This window comes from Panulirus ornatus, chromosome 33 (genome assembly GCF_036320965.1).
Source record: "Panulirus ornatus isolate Po-2019 chromosome 33, ASM3632096v1, whole genome shotgun sequence".
Lineage (NCBI taxonomy): Eukaryota > Metazoa > Arthropoda > Malacostraca > Decapoda > Palinuridae > Panulirus > Panulirus ornatus.
Window position 1 is genome coordinate 9,564,359 of NC_092256.1, and position 20,445 is coordinate 9,584,803.

A 20,445-nucleotide genomic window follows, 5' to 3' on the forward strand; every position below is an offset into this window, starting at 1 on the left:
AGAGAATTATGAAAAGGAAAAAGGAAAATACAAGGGAAATTATGAATGTTAGAGGAAGTGAAAGACCTTTCTTTTGATATGTGACAGGTCATAGTTATTGGGAAACACATGAGAAGGGAGAGAGTTTCAAAGCTTTGACATGTAGGGAAAGAAGCAGGTATCAAAATGGCCCACCCTGAAGTTACCATTGGCCATGCAGTAATCATATGATGCAGCAGTTTGCCAAGTATTACATGGTCTAGGTAGTGAATGGGTCACACAAGCAGCCAGATCTGGAGCAAAAACCAAAGTAATACTTATAGAAGAGGGAAAGTGAACCAAAGTTGTGGTTTAGGGCAAGGGGGTCAGGTATGGAAGTTAACCCGGGACAGTTTATGAGTTGGATCGCTTTCAATTCAATTCTGTCAAGTAAGCATACAGACCATTTATTGATATGGAGAAATCATATGATAAGTTTGATAAGAGTTGCTTTGTAGAGAAGCAAAAGGATTTGTATGTATTTTGCATTTGTGGCTCAGGAGAAGGCATATGATAGGTTTAATGAGTGGCTCAGGAGAAGGCATATGATAGGTTTAATGGAGATGCTCTGTCAAAAGTGGCAAGTAAGTAAGGCACATGTGCAATTAGGTAGAGTGTAGGGTGAGTTGTTCCAGGTGATGGGTCTGCAGCAGTTAGTAAGGAGTAAGGAGATCTGGGAGGGGAAGGATGGACACTAAGGTTGAAAATAGTATCAGAAGTGTGTAAAGAATTACAAGAAAGAAGGTAGATGGAGTTAGAAATTGAACTTGGATATGTAAGTTGGTGTGAAAACAATTTATATAGAAAATTCTTTTTGGAAGATTAAAGAAAAAGAAATATGAGGATAACATGACTTTGTTTCAAGATACTTAGATTGTAATTAAATGGTATCTAGAATTGATTGAAAGAGAATTAAGATGGTTAAATGAACGAAAGGGATGAATGTGATGCAGTACCTACATTAAGCTTGCTGTGACCTGGAAAAACTTGAGAGAAATTACCTATAGACAACCGTGCTGAATAGGTGGCAATAATATGCTTGATGTTAATTAACATCATTATTTACTGGGTCAGTCAACTTTTGATATAAATGGCATATCAGGTTATAATTAACTGATAACAATAGATTTTTTTATTTCAGACACAAGAAAAGGAATATAACTGATGGCAGTGAATATATTTGATTCACAGTGAGTTTTATAGCACTCGAATAGGAGATCGTTTTCATGTTCCTCAAGAGAGAATAGCCATTGGAGCCCCAGTAGTTGCTCTTTATGCTGAAGACATGAACTTTTACAGGGCACTTATTACATCACTGGAAGACCTTAGAACAGTTAAGGTATGTGAAAGATTATTTTATTTTATTGTTCATAAAGTTGGTTTGTCTTTTTTTTACATAGGTAACATATCCTATATGATGTAAAGTACTTTCCTAGTTCATGTGTAATTATGTCTCAAATCATTGAGAAAGAGATAGAGTGAGTATTTTGAAGGTTTGTTTGATATGTTTGATGATCGAGTGGCAGATATAGGACGTTTTGGTCGGGGTGGTGTGCAAAGTGTGAGGGTCAGGGAGAATGTTTGGTTAAGAGAGAAGACATAATGAAAGCTTTGTGGAAGATAAGATCCAGCAAGGTTTGGATGGCATTGCAGTAGAATTTATTAGGAAAGGGGGTGACTGTTGTTGATTGGTTGGTAAGAATATTCAATTTATACATGGGGATCATGGTGAAGTGCCTGAGGATTGGCAGAATGCATGCATAGTGCCATTGTACAAAGGCACAGGGGATAAAGGTGAGTATTCAAACTAAGTTGATTGGAATGTAAGTTTGATTGGAGAAAAATTGGAGGAAGTTAAGCATTTTAGATATCTGGGAGTGGACTTAGCAGCAAATAGAACCATGGAAGCGGAAGTGGGTCATAGGATGGGGTAGGGAGCAAAGGCTCTGTGAGTGATGAAGAATGTGCAGAAGGAGAGAATGTTATCCCGAAGAGCAAAAATGGGTATGCTTGAAGGAATAGTAGTTCCAACAATGTTATAGGGTTGCAGTTGAAAAGTTTTTATCAAGGGTATAAGTTGTGTGTACAAGTAGGAAGAGAGGAGAATGAGTGGTTCCAAGTAAAGGCATGTCTGCAGTAGATGTGTGTGATATCACCATAACTGTTTAATTTGTTTATGGGTGGGGATGGTGAGGGAGGTAGATGCAGGAGTCTTGAAGAGAAGGGCAAATATGCTCTCTTTGGGGAGTGAGTAGATCACCTGTTATTTGCTGATGACACATCACTAATGGCAGATTTGAATGAGAAATTGCAAAAGTTGGTGTCTTAGTTTGGGAGAGTGTGTGAAGGGAGGAAGTTGAGAGGAAATTTAAATAAAAGCAAGGTCAGTAGGTTTAGCAGGGTAGAGCAACAGGGTAGTTAGTGATGTGAGTTTGAATGGAGAAAGTTTGGAGGAAGTGAAGCATTTTAGATACCTTGGACTGGGCATGGCAGCAGTTGGAACCATGGAAGTGAAAATGAGTCATAGGATGGGTGAGGGGGTTAAGGTTCTAGGAGCATTGAGGGATGTGTAGAGAGTGGTCACTGTCTGGAAGGGCAAAAATGGATATTTTTGAAACTATAGTAATCGTGATGGTGTTGTAGGGATCAAGGCTTGGGCCACAGATGAGTATTTAGGGAAGAGGATGGATGTGTTGGAAATGAAGTGTATGAGGATAACATGTGGTACAAGGAGATATGAATGAAGAATTAATAAGAAGAATTGAGAGAGCTGAAGTGGGTTCACTGAAAAGGTTTGGATATGTTGAGATGATGAATGAAGAGAAGTTGACAAAGAGGATATATGTCAGAAGTGGAGGGGACAGGGAGCAGGGGGAGACTGAATTGGAGATGGAAGGATGGACTGGACAAGATTTTGAGTACTTAGGAATTGAACATGTAGGATGGTTAAATGTGTGCATGAGATATAGTGAATTATATACCTTAGACTGAAACAAGGTTGAAGCAGCCGGGGGAAACTAAGAAATGTCTGCGAGGCATAGTTGTTGATAAGGGGTTGTGGTTTTGATGTGTAACACATGATGGCTAGAGATTGGATGTGAGTGTATGAGATTTTTTTTCTTTGTCTGTTCCTGGTGTTACCCCACTAATACAAGGAATGGCAAATGGGTATGAGAGAAAAATGAGAATTTCATAAAATCAACCTTGCAATGGTACAAGAATTAATGATTTTTTTTCTTTAAGTACGCAGTTGTTCAAGATTTTACTCGTATTTTTCTGTACATTTGTTTAAAAAACTCAGCTGATGTCCTGAAAACTGTACCCAGTCACCAGGTAGCCAGTAGGAAGCAGGGAGAGGATTAGACCAGACAATTTTTTTTTCTTTTTTTCTTTTTTTTTGTACTCATCTGTCCAAAACATGAAGGATAGGTCTCTTGTGTTTGTGAACAAATGAACTTTAAGTTTACAGTATAATCTGAAACTCCATGCTGTTAGCTACCTTAGCATCAGTAATTTAGTGTCAAACTCAGGCATTATATAGAATGTTTTAGTGTTATTTGTTATTCTTGTACAGACTAAGCTGTGAACCTTTTGACAGCCTGGTCCCTTAGCCCCTGTCCAATAACTTGACTGCTCAGTCTCCCTCTGCATTGGCATATCAAGGGACTTTGTCACTAGTTGCTTAGCAGTAATGTATAGTTCATTGCAGGAGATGGGTTAGTGAATGCATATGATTGTGTAGTTGAGGGAGTAAGGGGAAAAGGTAGACTGAAAGAGATGGACATATGTGGAGAATCAATTGAGTTGGGCTTGAGGTACTAGAGGAGGATTCCAAAGGATACATTTATGATCATGTAAAATGGAGTTGTATTGTGTGTAAGGATAGCAGATGAGAATGCCAAATTTCACTTGACTAATCAACTTTGTCAGCAAGATAAAACATACTAGTATTAGTGTGAAGGGACTTTCCATACTTTGGGCACAATTCTAAGGTGGGTCTAAGTAGGCTTAAAGGCTCAAGTGAATGGGAGTGGCCACATTAAGTATTATTGTTAATGTTAGTTTGAAGACCCATCTCTGCTCTAGTGTACTTGATATGCTTTGTGGACTTGTTTTGCCGACAATGCTTGAAAAAAGCTTGTCCAACTTCCTGTATGTTTTCAGAAGTGGTCAAACTTACATTTTAGTACTTTGTCACCTTTTCTTTGACTTTGATTACCACCTGTAGAAGTCTGGGCATGGAATTGACAAGTTTCAAGAGGTATTCTAGGAAAAGATCCACGTTTTGGTACCATAGGGTATTGATCTCCTGAATGAGGTAAGGCACTGATGAGACGTAAAGGAAACAGCCACTTGATCATTCATTCTGAGCGTCCAGTGCACCTAGAAATCTTATGTTTACCCCCATTTTCTTGCTTTCAAGTGAGAGTTTGGGGTTCTTTGTTGCTATAAGGTAAGAGCCAACCATATTGAAGCACAAGTGGAAGAAATACAACACCAATCCCTCAAGATAGGCAGAAGTGTGCAGAGGCAGGTTGCTGGTGCTCATATCGTTAGAAATGCTAGTTTCATTGACCATGTGTATGATGATTTCATCCTGAGAGTGTCATATAATGGTACCTCTCAGTAAACCTTCGCAATTTATTGCCTGTCAAAATGTATGGGGAATGGACTTTTTTTTTTTCTCCCCCCCACTATAGGTTGAGAGCTGATATGCACTTGGTATTACTTTGTAAGTGAGATGTAATGTAAAGATTATACATGGATAGACATAGCTTTAAGTGAAAGTTGATTATGAAATGCATTTATTGCTATAGTTTTGATTTTAGGATTTTTCAGCTTTTCTTTGTAGACTATGGTACCATTTGCCAGTGTGACTGTGACTCTCTACGTCTCGTTCATAAAAGATTCTTCTCTCTGCCAGCCCAGGCTGTCAAGGTAAGAAATTAATTGATATATGCAAGTGAAATGATTATTACAGATGCTTTAGAATTCATTCTTGGGTTATTTTATATATCAGGGTTTCCTTTGTTACAGGAACATTCTTCATAGTTTTCACACTCTTTATTTGATGTCCGAATTTTCAGGTGTACATAGAAAGGTATTGTCATGAAAAATACATACTCTTTTGATAGAAGTACAAATATACATCTCTTAGTTGAATTACTGCTGTGCATAGTCAGTGTATAAGAAGTATGAATGAGTATGGAATTATTGCTGTGGAGAGAATTATTGAACATTGGGAGCCTTTTGAGAAAAAAAAAAATTAGCTAGCAAAAAAGAAACAGAAATTGCTCAAGTGTTTAACGTTACAGAGAATTTCACTGAAGTCTTGAGTGAAGGAATTCAAAATGAGTTAAATTTTCTGTGATCATAAATGCTACTCTTAATGGCTCTGAGGCTGTTTTAGGCTAAACACCATTGGTTCATGAACTGTGCTGTGGAATGTGTACAGATAACAGAAAAATTATGAGGGTGTGAAAGTGCAGGAATACCTCAGAAAAACTGAACTAAAAGTAAAACAGATTCAACAAAAAAAATCACACAACAGTTTGCTGAGGTTGACTCAGTAACTAGTAAAACATCCCCATTGAACAAAAGATTTTCCTGGCTGTATTAAAGCTCAACATGACTGCTTTTTCCTTTTGATATCTGATCAGTAAAAGCTTTGCGGAAGATGAAAGCCGGCAAGGCAGCTGGTTTGGATGGTATTGCAATGGAATTTATTAAAAAAGAGGTGACTGTATTGTTGATTGGTTGGTAAGGTTATTTAATGTATGTATGACTCATGGTGAGGTGCCTGAGGATTGACAAAATGCTTGCATAGTGCCATTGTACAAAGGCAAAGGGAATAAAAGTGAGTGTTCAAATTACAGAGGTATAAATTTGTTGAGGATTCCTCATAAATTATATGGGAGGGTATTGATGGAGAGGGTGAAGACATGTACAGAGCATCAGATTGGGGAAGAGCATTGTGGTTTCAGAAGTGGTAGAGGATGTGTGGATTAGGTGTTTGCTTTGAAGAATGTATGTGAGAAATACTTAGAAAAGCAAATGGATTTGTATGTAGCATTTATGGATCTGGAGAAGGCATATGATAGAGTTGATAGAGATGCTTTGTGGAAGGTATTAAGAATATATGGTGTGGAAGGCAATTTGTTAGAAGCAGTGAAAAGTTTTTGTCGACCACCTCTTCCAGCACCTCTACAACCATCTGTGCTACTAATTCTGTCAGCCTCAATGCATACACCATTACCTCTACACATTCACCATCTCTTCCACTATTTGTGCCACCCTCTATGCAGCCACCATTACCACCATATATACAACCACTGATGCCACCAACTCTGCCATCTCCCATATCATCATCATCCCTCCACCATCTTATGCATCATTTCTGTTACCGTTCTTCTTTGCTGTCACAACTACAACCCCCTCTACAAACGCCTGTAACACCACCACTACCACCACCTGTTTCACCTTGTTTTGTACCCTCTTTGCTGCTACTTTTGCCACCACTTTTTCCAGCACCTGTACAACCTCCTATGCCACCATTTTTGCCATCCTCTCTGATACTACCACTATCTCCACTGATTCACTACCTCCACGACCATCTCTACCATCCCCTTTGCGACCAACCCTACCACCACATTTGCTGCCCTCTGTGTGACCACCTCTGCCATCCCATATGTCCTCATCATTGCCACCACCCCCCTACCATCCTTTCCACTGCTTCTGTCTCTATTCTTCCTTCACTACCACTACTTGTGCAACAATCTCTTCCACCACATCTGCCACCACCCCATATCTCAGCCATTGTGATGTGCATGTGCCACTACATCTTCCATCTCATCTACCACCAATACTCGTGCAACCATCTCTCCCACCACATCTGCCACCACCCCATATCTCAGCCATTGTGATGTACAGCTATGTAACTTCATATGCTGATGGATATTGATGAGTGCTTCAGCAATCCATTAGAGGTAGGTAACCATGATGTACATCTCACACCTCAGTGATTTTGGTTAAGTTTTCCTTTGTAAGTCAGTTCTCAGCCATTGTCAGATGTATGGTAATGTAACTTCTTAAGAAATTGCACATTGATGGGTGCTTCAGCGTCCCACCAAAAAGGCAGTTTGTCCTGACCTACATTTCATGTCACAAAGGCTAAGTTTTTATAGAAGATTACATATATTTCATTGTGTTATACCCTTATTTACAGTTTTGAATACATAGTTTTGTAAAAATGTTGGTGGATTTTTTAAGGACTGTGAGATTACCAGTTTCAAGACTCAGGTCTCACCTCAAGTTTAATGATGAAACAAAAACATGGATTTCTGTTGGTCATATGTAGATTAGAGATGTATCTGATGTCTGAATTCAGAGATATGCAGATATCATGCTTACATATTTTGCGGATGCGAATTTCTAAAAACAGCTGATTGTGATGGGAGTTTCTTATTGTTATGACAAGTTTCAGCCATGCAGGTTGTGTGTTACAAGGATGCAAGATGGGGATCCAATTTGTTGTGCATCCTACCAACCACTTCCCCCACCCTCCATTCTTTTGAATGTGGTTAACTTAACATCTAATCTCTCAACGGTTGTTCTTTCATCACTTAAGTCATCCAGTATTTAAGGTTCAGTATAAACAAGTTTTACTTAATGTAAGATTTTCTGCCTTTTCTGCTAAAAGTCACTAAAATTTTGTGTCATATATTAAGTCAGCACCACTGAATAGCTACTCACTAGGAACGCTGTTTGGGGGACAGCAAAGATATCGGCAAGTGACCTTCATCAAATCAGGGTAGATTCTCATCTTTATTTCCGCCATCGCAAACTGTCTTCACTTGTTCCATTGACTCTCTTTTCATTGTGATGCCTCTCAATATCTTTCATTGCACTCTTCCTTTCTGCATGTGTCTGCTGCTTCATCATCAGTATTGGAAGCAAGAAGAAAGGTCCTTGCTTCATCCAGTGTTCCATAGGTGTTGCTTGTGTTACTTGCTTGTGTTTTGTCATCTCTTCTTTGTTTTCTGGTTGGTTCATTGTTTTCATTTGCCTTGGTGCTCAGGTGAGTCAGCTCTTCACAATGTCTTGCAACTAGTGATTTTACTCGATCAGTGATGTGAGAAGAGGAAAAGAATTTCCTTTATGTCATAGATCGAGATATGTTGCAACTCTATACAGATCTTCACTTTCAAGCCAGGAAAATCTTTTTTCAACATAAACTTGCATCATATGTTTCTTGATGTTTACTACCTGTGTTGCTTTTCTTATCTTGGAGTGACTCAATCATTGATTTGATATCCGGTTCAGAGCTTGAAACTGAGAAATCAGTTACTTCAGAAACTTCTGATTTGCTTAGCTGAAGTGTGGTTTTCAAGGAAGCTACAAGAGGTATCACATCACCTACTGTAGATGTTGAGTCACTCAATCTTTTTGTGATATCTTTGTAAGGTTTTAGAGCTTTTGCTATTTGGACATTATTAACCATTCAGTGGTGCTGAGTTGCTTTATTTTGGAGTTGGTAGCAGCATACATAGTGGCTCCTTTATTTCTAGTTTTCTTCTTCAGCATGGACATGTTGCTGTTCCTCCTTGTGGGTGTATCAGGGACAGCACATAGCTAGGGTTCTTGCAGTCTGTCCCGAATTTTTTTGTTCATCTTGTGCCATCATTGAGTGATGGAAATTAGCAGTGCTTCAACATTTTTTAATTGTCTATTTCATCCAATGATGATATTCAGTTTTGACAACTTGTATTTTATGCACAGCACAATTCAAATTATTTACACCTGACAGGAATAGAGCTCTTTTCATATTTACTCCAGCATCATGCAAAACACATTGCACATTTATGCTAGAAATGTCCCATGTCATCAAATCATCAAACTTTCTAGAAATATTCTCTCTTATGTGCTGTTCTTGTAGTGGTTCAGCACCTAACAAAGTTCATTCTTTGGAAGTCCTTATTGATAGCATGTATAGTTAGACTCAGCAATGAAACACCTGCTGAGGTATCTGACCACACATCAGTTGTGAAGGAAATCTTTCTGTCCTGCTTCAGTACATCAATCAGTCCTTTTATTTCATTAAAAAGACTCATACATGTCATTGTATGACTCATGGTGAGGTGCCTGAGGATTGGCGGAATGCGTGCATAGTGCCATTGTACAAAGGCAAAGGGGATAAGAGTGAGTGCTCAAATTACAGAGGTATAAGTTTGTTGTATGGTTGCGAGGCGTGGACTATGGATAGAGTTGTGCGCAGGAGGATGGATGTGCTGGAAATGAGATGTTTGAGGACAATGTGTGGTGTGAGGTGGTTTGATTGAGTAAGTAACGTAAGGGTAAGAGAGATGTGTGGAAATAAAAAGAGCGTGGTTGAGAGAGCAGAAGAGGGTGTTTTGAAATGGTTTGGTCACATGGAGAGAATGAGTGAGGAAAGATTGACCAAGAGGATATATGTGTCGGAGGTGGAGGGAACGAGGAGAAGAGGGAGACCAAATTGGAGGTGGAAAGATGGAGTGAAGGGGATTTTGTGTGATTGGGGCCTGAACATGCAGGAGGGTGAAAGGAGGGCAAGGAATAGAGTGAATTGGAGCGATGTGGTATACCGGGGTTGACGTGCTGTCAGTGGATTGAATCAAGGCATGTGAAGCGTCTGGGGTAAACCATGGAAAGCTGTGTAGGTATGTATATTTGCGTGTGTGGACGTATGTGTGTGCATGTGTGTGGGGGTGGGTTGGGCCATTTCTTTCGTCTGTTTCCTTGCGCTACCTCACAAACGCGGGAGACAGAGACAAAGCAAAAAAAAAAAAAAAAAAAAAAAGTTTGTTGAGTATTCCTGGTAAATTATATGGGAGGATATTGATTGAGAGGGTGAAGGCATGTACAGAGCATCAGATTGGGGAAGAGCAGTGTAGTTTCAGAAGTGGTAGAGGATGTGTGGATCAGGTGTTTGCTTTGAAGAATGTATGTGAGTAATACTTAGAAAAGCAAATGGATTTGTATGTAGCATTTATGGATCTGGAGAAGGCATATGATAGAGTTGATAGAGATGCTCTGTGGAAGGTATTAAGAATATATGGTGTGGGAGGCAAGTTGTTAGAAGCAGTGAAAAGTTTTTATCGAGGATGTAAGGCATGTGTACGTGTAGGAAGAGAGGAAAGTGATTGGTTCTCAGTGAATGTAGGTTTGCGGTAGGGGTGTGTGATGTCTCCATGGTTGTTTGATTTGTTTATGGATGGGGTTGTTAGGGAGGTGAATGCAAGAGTTTTTGGAAAGAGGGGCAAGTATGAAGTCTGTTGTTGATGAGAGAGCTTGGGAAGTGAGTCAGTTGTTGTTCGCTGATGATACAGCGCTGGTGGCTGATTCATGTGAGAAACTGCAGAAGCTGGTGACTGAGTTTGGTAAAGTGTGTGTAAGAAGAAAGTTAAGAGTAAATGTGAATAAGAGCAAGGTTATTAGGTACAGTAGGGTTGAGGGTCAAGTCAATTGGGAGGTGAGTTTGAATGGAGAAAAACTGGAGGAAGTGAAGTGTTTTAGATATCTGGGAGTGGATCTGGCAGCGGATGGAACCATGGAAGCGGAAGTGGATCATAGGGTGGGGGAGGGGGCGAAAATTCTGGGAGCCTTGAAGAATGTGTGGAAGTCGAGAACATTATCTCGGAAAGCAAAAATGGGTATGTTTGAAGGAATAGTGGTTCCAACAATGTTGTATGGTTGCGAGACGTGGGCTATGGATAGAGTTGTGCGCAGGAGGATGGATGTGCTGGAAATGAGATGTTTGAGGACAATGTGTGGTGTGAGGTGGTTTGATCGAGTAAGTAACGTAAGGGTAAGAGAGATGTGTGGAAATAAAAAGAGCGTGGTTGAGAGAGCAGAAGAGGGTGTTTTGAAATGGTTCGGGCACATGGAGAGAATGAGTGAGGAAAGATTGACCAAGAGAATATATGTGTCGGAGGTGGAGGGAACGAGGAGAAGAGGGAGACCAAATTGGAGGTGGAAAGATGGAGTGAAAAAGATTTTGTGTGATCGGGGCCTGAACATGCAGGAGGGTGAAAGGAGGGCAAGGAATAGAGTGAATTGGATCGATGTGGTATACCGGGGTTGACGTGCTGTCAGTGGATTGAATCAAGGCATGTGAGGCATCTGGGGTAAACCATGGAAAGCTGTGTAGGTATGTATATTTGCGTGTGTGGACGTATGTATATACATGTGTATGGGGGTGGGTTGGGCCATTTCTTTCGTCTGTTTCCTTGCGCTACCTTGCAAACGTGGGAGACAGCGACAAAGCAAAAAAAAAAAACAAAAAAAAAACATGTCATTGCATATCAGTGAGGAATAAAAGTTTTGCTGCTTCATCCTTTGTTGTGGAGCAGCTTCAGACATCAGTCTCATAAATCCTGTGTCCTCAACATGACTGATTGGTAAATCATCCATTACTAACATTTCTGCTACACACTTATCCAGTTTCTTTGATTTAAAGTTAGAAGCATCCTACAGGTTTTTGCTCTGAATATGTTCTTCAGCATTTCTTTGCTTAATGTCTGACTTCACTTTTTGTAAAAAAAAGAATTCTGTTTTTAGTTTCTCTAACTTCTTTCTTTATTCTTCAAAGTCTTCAAACTGTTCTTTGTTCATTGATTTTAAATGTAATTCCATGTCCCTTACATGATTAATTTTTATGTACTTCTACATTTGACTGTTTCTTGATGCCATTGTACATAAAAAAGAGTCAGTATGGCTTGGTAAACTTGATTTTTTCACTATGAGTAGTGTGATCGACTGACACCCTGCCTACCCCTAAGGCAAGCTCCTGTACAGTGTGGTGACTCATATGACTCACACCAGCTCCCCACAACACTTTATCATGGAGTGATGAGAAGCACTCAGCCCTGCCAGATCTTGTTTTTCAGTCTCCTTTTTATATACACCACTTCCTCTTTGTGTGTGGTAAGGATGCAGATGTTTATTAAATCACAAATGCAGATGTGGATATTTTGGATGTTTATTATATCACAAACACGGATACGGAAGTTCTACTTATGAAGATCCGGATATCTGATACATCTCTTTTGTAGATATATAGCTTTAATTCCAGACTTGGTGCTGGCCTGTTATGTTTGGATTTGTTCATACATTGTGAGATTAACTAGTTTCATTATTCCTTAACTGGTTAGGTATTGGAACCAATTCACACTTCCATGATTATTATTATCCAAAAACATTTGCAGGCTGCTCTTAGTGATGTGATTCCTCAGGAAGGTAGATTTTGGAGTCGAGCAGCCTCAAAGTCTTTCTTACAAATGGTTCAGAACAAAGGGCTTGTAGCTCATATCCTCCCCTCAAAGGTAAGCTTATTCTGTTTTAGTTTGATGTTATGTAAGTATTTCATGGTAGATACAACTGAATAGTACTTCTTTTCTGGTATGCAGTGATGCATCAAAAATAGAAATGTTTGAAAAAGCTTTTAAAAGATATGTGGGTTGACTAAGCATGCCTAAGTAAGTAACACCGTTGTGTCACTGTTAGAGTATCTGGCAACCAAAAAGTTTGGGACCAAGTTGATAATTTCATTTAAGTGGATATCTTCATATATATTTGTTAAGGAAAGCGAGGAATAGCAGAAGTGCTTACAGCAGTTTGATTACTCTCTGTCGTTGATGCAAGAACTGTAAAATCCTTTATATCTGGAATGGTTAATTAATTTAACAACATAACTGGGGATAGGGGAGAAAGAATACTTCCCACGTATTCCCTGCGTGTCGTAGAAGGTGACTAAAAGGGGAGGGAGCTGGGGGCTGGAAATCCTCCCATCTCGTTTTTAATTTTCCAAAATAAGGAACAGGGATGGGGTCAAGTGAGGATATTCCCTCAAAGGCTCAGTCCTCTGTTCTTAACGTTACCTCCATAATGCGGGAAATAGTGAATAGTATTAGAAAAAAAAATGATTGAAACATCCATTTTGAAATTCAATGTTCAGTTTTTCATGAAAAACTTATCACAAAGCATCAGTCCAGATATGACTGTTTATACCATATGTATAAACAGTCTATCCAGGCTGGTGCACTTTGTTTTTATTCATTTATTTTTTTGAAGCCTAGAGGAAAGATTCCTATAACTCTCAGCATGAAATTTCAAAATTTTTCCACAATTTTTTAAATCCTACCCTGATGTGGTTCCTAAGCTATGTTGGTCACATGCACTTTGTTCTCTTTTTTTTTTGTTTTTTTTGTTTAGTTTTTACTGAAATTCTGCCTTTTCTTATATTCTTATCTGTTTACGCTTCCTTTTAGGACTGTTACACTTAGCACTGTTCTGTCACTTTTGCATTTGTTTGAGGGCACATGAAATGATTACTAATGAAGCATGTAGAGCATGCCCAGCGGGAACCGAGACTACTTGAAGACTAACACTTGACCCAACATCAGAAATGGGTCAAGCATTGGTGACTGAAGTGTTGTGCCACAAACTTTGAATGCTCAGATCTGTGATTAAGCAGATTATATCAAGTAGATTTTTGGTTATCAGATACTCTACATGTATAGTGTTGTTAAACAGAAGATACTTTATGTGTTCACTTTTCTTAAGTAAGTATTATTTGTTCTTATGGTTTGGCTTAATTTATAATCATACATTTTCATGATTTCATAATCATACATTTTCATTTTGATCAAGTAAGTAATGAAAGGGTAAGAGAGATGTGTGGTAATGAAAAGAGTGTGGTTGAGAGAGCAGAAGAGGGTGTTTTGAAATGGTTTGATCACATGGAGAAAATGAGTGAGGAAAGATTGACAAAGATGATGTGTGTCAGAGGTGGAGGTAACAAGAAGTGGGAGATCAAATTAGAGGTGGAAAGATGGAGTGAAAAAGATTTTGAGTGATCGGGGCCTGAACACGCAGGGAGGGTGAAAGGCGTGCAAGGAATAGAGTGAATTGGAACGATGTGGTATACTGGGGTTGACGTGCTGTCAGTGGATTGAACCAGGGCATGTGAAGTGTTTGGGGTAAACCATGGAAAGTTTTGTGGGGCCTGGATGTAGAAAGGGAGCTGTGGTTTTGATGCTTTATACATGACAGCTAGAGACTGAGTGTGAACGAATGTGGCCTTTGTCTTTTCCTAGCGCTACCTCGTGCATATGCGGGGGGAGGGGGTTGTCATATCGTGTGGTGGGGTGGCAGTGGGAATGAATAAGGGCAGACAGTATGAATTATGTACATGTGTGTATATGGATATGTCTGTGTGTGTGTATATATATGTATACGTTGAGATGTGCAGGTACATATATGTGCGTGTTTGGACGTGTATGTATATACTTGTGTATGTGGATGGGTTGGGCCATTCTTTCGTCTGTTTCCTTGCGCTACCTCACTAACGCGGGAGACAGCGACAAAGTATAATAAATAAATAATAAATAATATATATTTTCATGAACCTGTCTACTCATGCTGCTGCGTTGAACTCCCTTAGATATACATGGAATAGATCATGTGTGTGCAACCTTAAATTTCACCCTAGCTCATCCTTAGAGTGGACTTCCACTCAGTTACAAGTGCTTTTTTTTCAGTGGAGTGATTCATTCCATAATGCTAACATCTCAGTGCATTTTTCCACCTTCATTATCAAAATGTTGTCATCACACGTGATGAAAACTGATTCTTCAGGCATCCATTTCTTAAATACCTTTGGCTCAGTGTACTACTATCACTGGTACGATGTACCTTTGACATGGGAAAAGAGAGTAGAAGAGTAATAGGGGGAGAAATGATGGAAGAACGTGTGGAATGATGTATGCAATGGAGGCATATAAGGATGGGGATAATGGGAGACTTTTTCTGTGGCCACCTTCTTGATGGGACTTACTGGAGAGAATGGGTGTCAGAGATAAAGATTGACTACTTTCACCTCATCTTTTTATTTCTTTGTCTTCCTTATTTCTGTTTGCCTTCACTTACAAGTCTTCTTAACTTGCAAGTGAATTCACTAGTGCCAGATTTGCAAAAAGGTGATGTACCTTATGCTTCCTAAAGTTCCCTTTTACCAGCTAGAGTTTGCACTTAAGTGGTTAGGCATAACTACCAAGTGATGAGAAAATTTTAAAAGCCAGAAAGATTGCATATAATAAGACAGTTGTAAAGGAAGATTGCATATAATAAGACAGTGGTAAAGGATACATAGTAAACAACATGGCTGTGCTTAGAAGACATTCAGATAAGTGCAGCTTGTTTTTATTAGTTAATCCTTTATGTAGATCAAATAGGATGTGAGTGTTGTCTAGAAGAAAATAAATTAACTCAAATTGCTTATGTAAGTAATCCCAGTGGTGTCAAATGGATGCAGGTTTTGGGCCCTAAATACAAAAGTGCAGGAGGTGGTGTTGAAAATGAAATTACTGAAGGCAGTATTTGGTGAGAAGAGGCTTGATTTTATATGGAGTGACACTGTAAGAGTTTGACTGAGAGAGCTGGAAAGGGTGTGCTAAGATGCTTTTGATGTGGAGAGGATATGTGTCTGAAGTGGAGGGAGCAAGGGGTGATGGGGAAAGGAAGGTTGAGATGGAAGGATAGAGTGAAAGAGGATCTGAGGTATAGGAGTCTAAATATTCAGGAGGGTGAGAGGCATGCATAGGATTGAAAGAATTGGAGCAATTTTGTGGTACACAGTGGTCAGTGTACTATTAGTGGGCTGAACCAGGGCATCTGAAGTGGTCAGGGGAAACCATAGCGTGTGAGACTTGGCTGTGAATGGTGGTTTTGGTTTTGATACATTTTATGTGACTGCTAAAGAGTGATGTGAGCAATTGAGGCTATTCTTTCTTGTTCCTTGCACTGCCTTATTAATGTGGGAAATGTTGAACAAGAAAAAAGATGACTAAGACAACATGCAACCAGACCTTAATTTGTTTCAGAAGAAGTTGACATTATTGTACAACAGTACTGAAGTATTGGAAGTCATGGTTATCTGCAATGGTAGTCTTCCAAAAAGCTGTAGATAACTCGAAATTGCAGAAAGCAAACTCTTTTCTACATGTAGAACAAATGAATGCATTCCATAACCTAAACAGTAACCCCCACAGTCAATTTTCCTGTTGTTTCATGACAATTATCGTAAGGACATTCAAGTAAGGATATTGTAAAACAATTACACAGTAGAGTTATTTATTTTGATACTGGTATTTACTGAAATGAGTATTTGCCCACTAAAGCAGACTTATTAAGCATTGGTGGATATTGTGGTTGTCTAGATATTGTGAGGAGAGAGTGGGTCATCTCAATTTAATTGCGCATCACTTATAGGGGCATAGGGAGGGGTGACATCCAGAGGAGAATACCCAAGCTGACATCATCATGCAGAATCGATTGGTAGTCACAGTAGATGGTAGTAGGTAGTGTAGAAGAGGCAGCAGAGTTAAAGGTTGAGATTCATGGGCAAGGAGAGGCATCTGGAACAAGACTGAAGGTGGCTGAGCAAGGCTTCAAGAACTGCGACATAGTACAATGATTTACATTTCTTTGCTTTCGAGCATAAACCTTGTAGGAAGCAAGGAGAGTTTAAACCGTGTTGGAACTGCAGGTTTCTCTCTATACCGGAATCCATTTCCATTGCATCCTGAGCAAGGATCTCACCCTTTGAAAAATGTCAGCTAACCTCTTTATGGTCCTTGTCAATGAGAGCCAGTTCTTGCTCCTTTTTTCTCACACTCCCTCACTTGCCGTGGTAGTTCTCACCAGGTCATCCACACTTATCTCCTAATCATTAGAATCACTGGGTTCCATTATATCTGCTTCCTCAAGGTATGGGAAGCCTTCTACACCCATCTAAAGAAAGGTCAGCAACTTCTAGGTACAGTTGTAAAAAATATATAAGCCTTTAAAGTCATTCACACACCCTTTACACAAGTTTTTCCAATTACAGATCGTAATGGAAAACCTCTTTGCATCCCATTTGATTTAGGACTTTCACCATTCAGGAATTGTTGGCTTCTGATAGTCAATTGGCATTGTCCAGAAGATGGGAAGAGATTCTTCTTTGGTTATAAGTCTTTAGTGCTGCTATAATAACTTCATCAAGGGTTTGAATTAGTGATGTCATGTTAGGAATCAGAAAAAAAAACTTTTACCAGGATGTTGAGATGTTAAAGGTATCCATGGGCTTTTGCAGAAATGAGCAGCTCCATGAATGCAAGGTTACCATACTCGTAGTAAAACTGTGCCTCCACTGGTTAACTGGTTCTATAAAATTTGGTATGACACCCATACATTTTTGTTTACTGTCAAGTGCACAGTTAACACTTTCTTTCTTTGTACTTTCTTAATGCTCTTGTCTTTAGGGAATGGTACATATCAGTTGTTTTATCTGTCCATCTCTCTCTCAATAGCTGCATAGTTTAAGAATAAGTTGGTCTTTTATTGCCTTAAACTTATGTGCCTCTTTTTCTTCCTTGGAGATGTACTTTCTAGATGGCATCCTCTTCCAAAACAGCCCTTTCTCATCAACATTTGAAAATTAAGTAGGATCATACCTCTCCACATCTGGGTTGTAGATAAGGTCATGGTCATAATTTGAGCAAATTCCCCACTTATCCTAATATTACACAGGCTTTGCCTGTGAAGGAAACTGTGAAATCAGTAATTACTGGCAGTGAAGGTTCTCTTCAGTCACCTTTCTCACAAGTTAGGCCTCAAATTTTCAGGGCCCTTTCCATGGCCATGGCACAAAAAAGATTCTTCTTGTAGTCTTCCTAGTATCATTTCCATCTTTTCTAACTTTGGATTCCTTATTTATGTAGTTACCTGAGCATAAATAGGTTTATATTGTGTAACAGAACTCCAGATTTTGTCAGTATTCTTAGTTATGAAGTGCATGGCTGACTCACCTAATTTGTACAATTAACCAAGTGCAGAAAACCTTTGCCAACCTCTCACAGAATTGTTTAACATCGTCTCTGTTGTCATTGACGTCATCATTTGTTTCATGGATGAACCAGGGAAAGGACTGGATGAACGAGCATGATGCTTATAAGCCTTACCCGTAAAAGTGACAAGATAGCAAAGGTTTTTTAAACTACTAGTAATGAGAGGAGGATAAATAAAATTTGGTAAACTATGTTAAAAACATGCTCTGATATTATTATTATTTATTATGTATTATTATACTTAATCACTGTCTTCCGTGTCAGTGAGATAGCGCAAGGAAACAGACAAAAATGGCCCAACCCACCCACATACACTTGTATATACATAAATGCCCATACACACATTTTTTTTTTTTTTTTTTTTTCATACGATTCGCCATTTCCCGCATTTGCGAGGTAGCATTAAGAACAGAGGACTGGGCCTTAGAGGGAAAATCCTCACCTGGCCCCCTTCTCTGTTCCTTCTTTTGGAAAATTAAAAAAAAACGAGAGGGGAGGATTTCCAGCCACCCGCTCCCTCCCCTTTTAGTCGCCTTCTACGACACGCAGGGAATACGTGGGAAGTATTCTTTCTCCCCTATCCCCAGGGATATAAATGCACATAAATGCCCATACACACATATACATACATATACATTTCAACGTATACATACATACACATACACGAACATATACATATATGCACGTACATATTCATAATTGCTGCCTTCATCCATTCCTGTCACCACCCCACCACACATGAAACAGCATCCTTCCCTCCCTCTGGCGAGGTAGCGCCAGGAAAAGACAAAAAAGGCCACATTCGTTCACACTTGGTCTCTAGCTGTCATGTGCAATGCACTGAAACCACAGCTCTCTTTCCACACCCAGGCCCTCACAGATCTTTCCATGGCTTACCCCAGACGCTTCACATGCCCTGGTTCAATCCATTGACAGCACGTCGACCCCGTTACTCCATATCGATCCAATTCACTCTATGCCTTGTACGCCTCTCACCCTCCTGTATGTTCAGGCCTATATCGCTCAAAATCTTTTTTCACTCCATCCTTCGACTTCCAGTTTGGTTTCCCGCTTCTCCTTGTTCCCTCCACCTCTGACACATATATCCTCTTTGTCAATTTTTCCTCACTCATTCTCTCCCTATGTCTAAACCATTTCAACATGCCCTTTTCTGCTCTCTTAACTACACTCTGTTTATTACCACACATATCTCTTACCCTTTCATTACTTACTTGATCAAACCACCTCACACCACATATGTTCCTCAAACATTTAATTTCCAATGCATCCGCCCTCCACTGTACAACCCTTTCTATAGCCCATGCCTCACAGCCTTCTAATATTGTTTGAACTGCTATTCCTTTAAACATATCCATTTTTGCTCTCCAAGGTAATGTTTTGTTCTTTTATGACTGGACTGGAATATGGCTTTTAAGCTGCCTCAGACCTGCTACATGGCACTTATTTATGCAGTTTGATTATTGATATTATATGAGTAATGTGTAAGTACCTTCTTATAAGAGAAAATGAAAATCTTCAAGCCTTATTGGATTGTTTATGAAAGAGGTACTATTTGAAGAGAATGATAATGTAAGTTTTCCTCTACATAATTTTGCAGTCACAAGGCGTCTTATGACAAAGGGTATTAACTGATCAGTGGCAATTGTTACCTCTACTCCATTTCTGGTTTGGCAACATGGTTCCATCTCAGTCACACGAATACCACTTGTTTCCCTCATTTGCCATCATCTGTAAGAACAAAGCCAGTGTGAGCTCTGCATTGAATTTTGTGTTTTGTATTTTCATAGGCAAATCATTGATAATGTATTTCATTGTAGAGTGTAGCTTATTCTTCTAATCAAATAGGTTCAAGATCTAGCAGTGAAAGTGAACACACATAGTGAAGAGCAGTGAAGGGAATATACGTACATGAAGGGTTCTGAATATTTGATATAATGAAGACTAGACTGATATTTTAGAGTGATTGCATACATAGTTAAAGGAAAGTATTATATATTTGTGTTAGTGATTGATAATGAAAGTTAATGCATTACTTGATGAGTGATATAAAAAAAGTAAGTATTTAGTTTTTTAATTCAAGCAGTAAACTTGAACTGCTGTTGCTTGCAGGCATCTGCAGTAAATACACAACAGGAGCAATGGACATAGAGCTAGCCAAAATTATTATAAGTACCATCGAACAATCTTTTATATGATTTGGGAAAATATCAAGTGAACAGAGGAAAGACATGGATAATGAAGTAGTACAATAATTGTTCAACTATTCAGATGATAGTGACATAAACTGATGAATAAGGTTGTACAGCTTAGGTGTAGATGATGGAAGACTCAAATGGGATACTACAGAAATTGAAGCCTGAGTTTGGGAGTGTGTATGAAAGGAGGAAGTTGAGAGTTGATGAGACTAAAGTAGAATAATGAAGTTTTGCAGGGAAGAGAGACCAATTGGTTAGAGTGTGAATATGAATGGAATTAACCTAGA

The 20,445-nt window shown here is 39.2% G+C and overlaps 1 protein-coding gene across 3 annotated transcripts in view; it reads left to right on the plus strand.

The window, feature by feature from the left end:
- Positions 1 to 20,445, plus strand: part of LOC139759437 (uncharacterized) — a 74,884-nt gene that overhangs the window by 38,918 nt on the left and 15,521 nt on the right. For all 3 annotated transcript variants that reach the window (XM_071681547.1, XM_071681546.1, XM_071681548.1), the window contains 3 exons: positions 1,210 to 1,357; positions 4,858 to 4,956; positions 12,261 to 12,377. In XM_071681547.1, the coding sequence (XP_071537648.1) occupies positions 1,210 to 1,357; positions 4,858 to 4,956; positions 12,261 to 12,377 (364 nt within the window). The remainder of the gene's footprint in view (positions 1 to 1,209; positions 1,358 to 4,857; positions 4,957 to 12,260; positions 12,378 to 20,445) is intronic.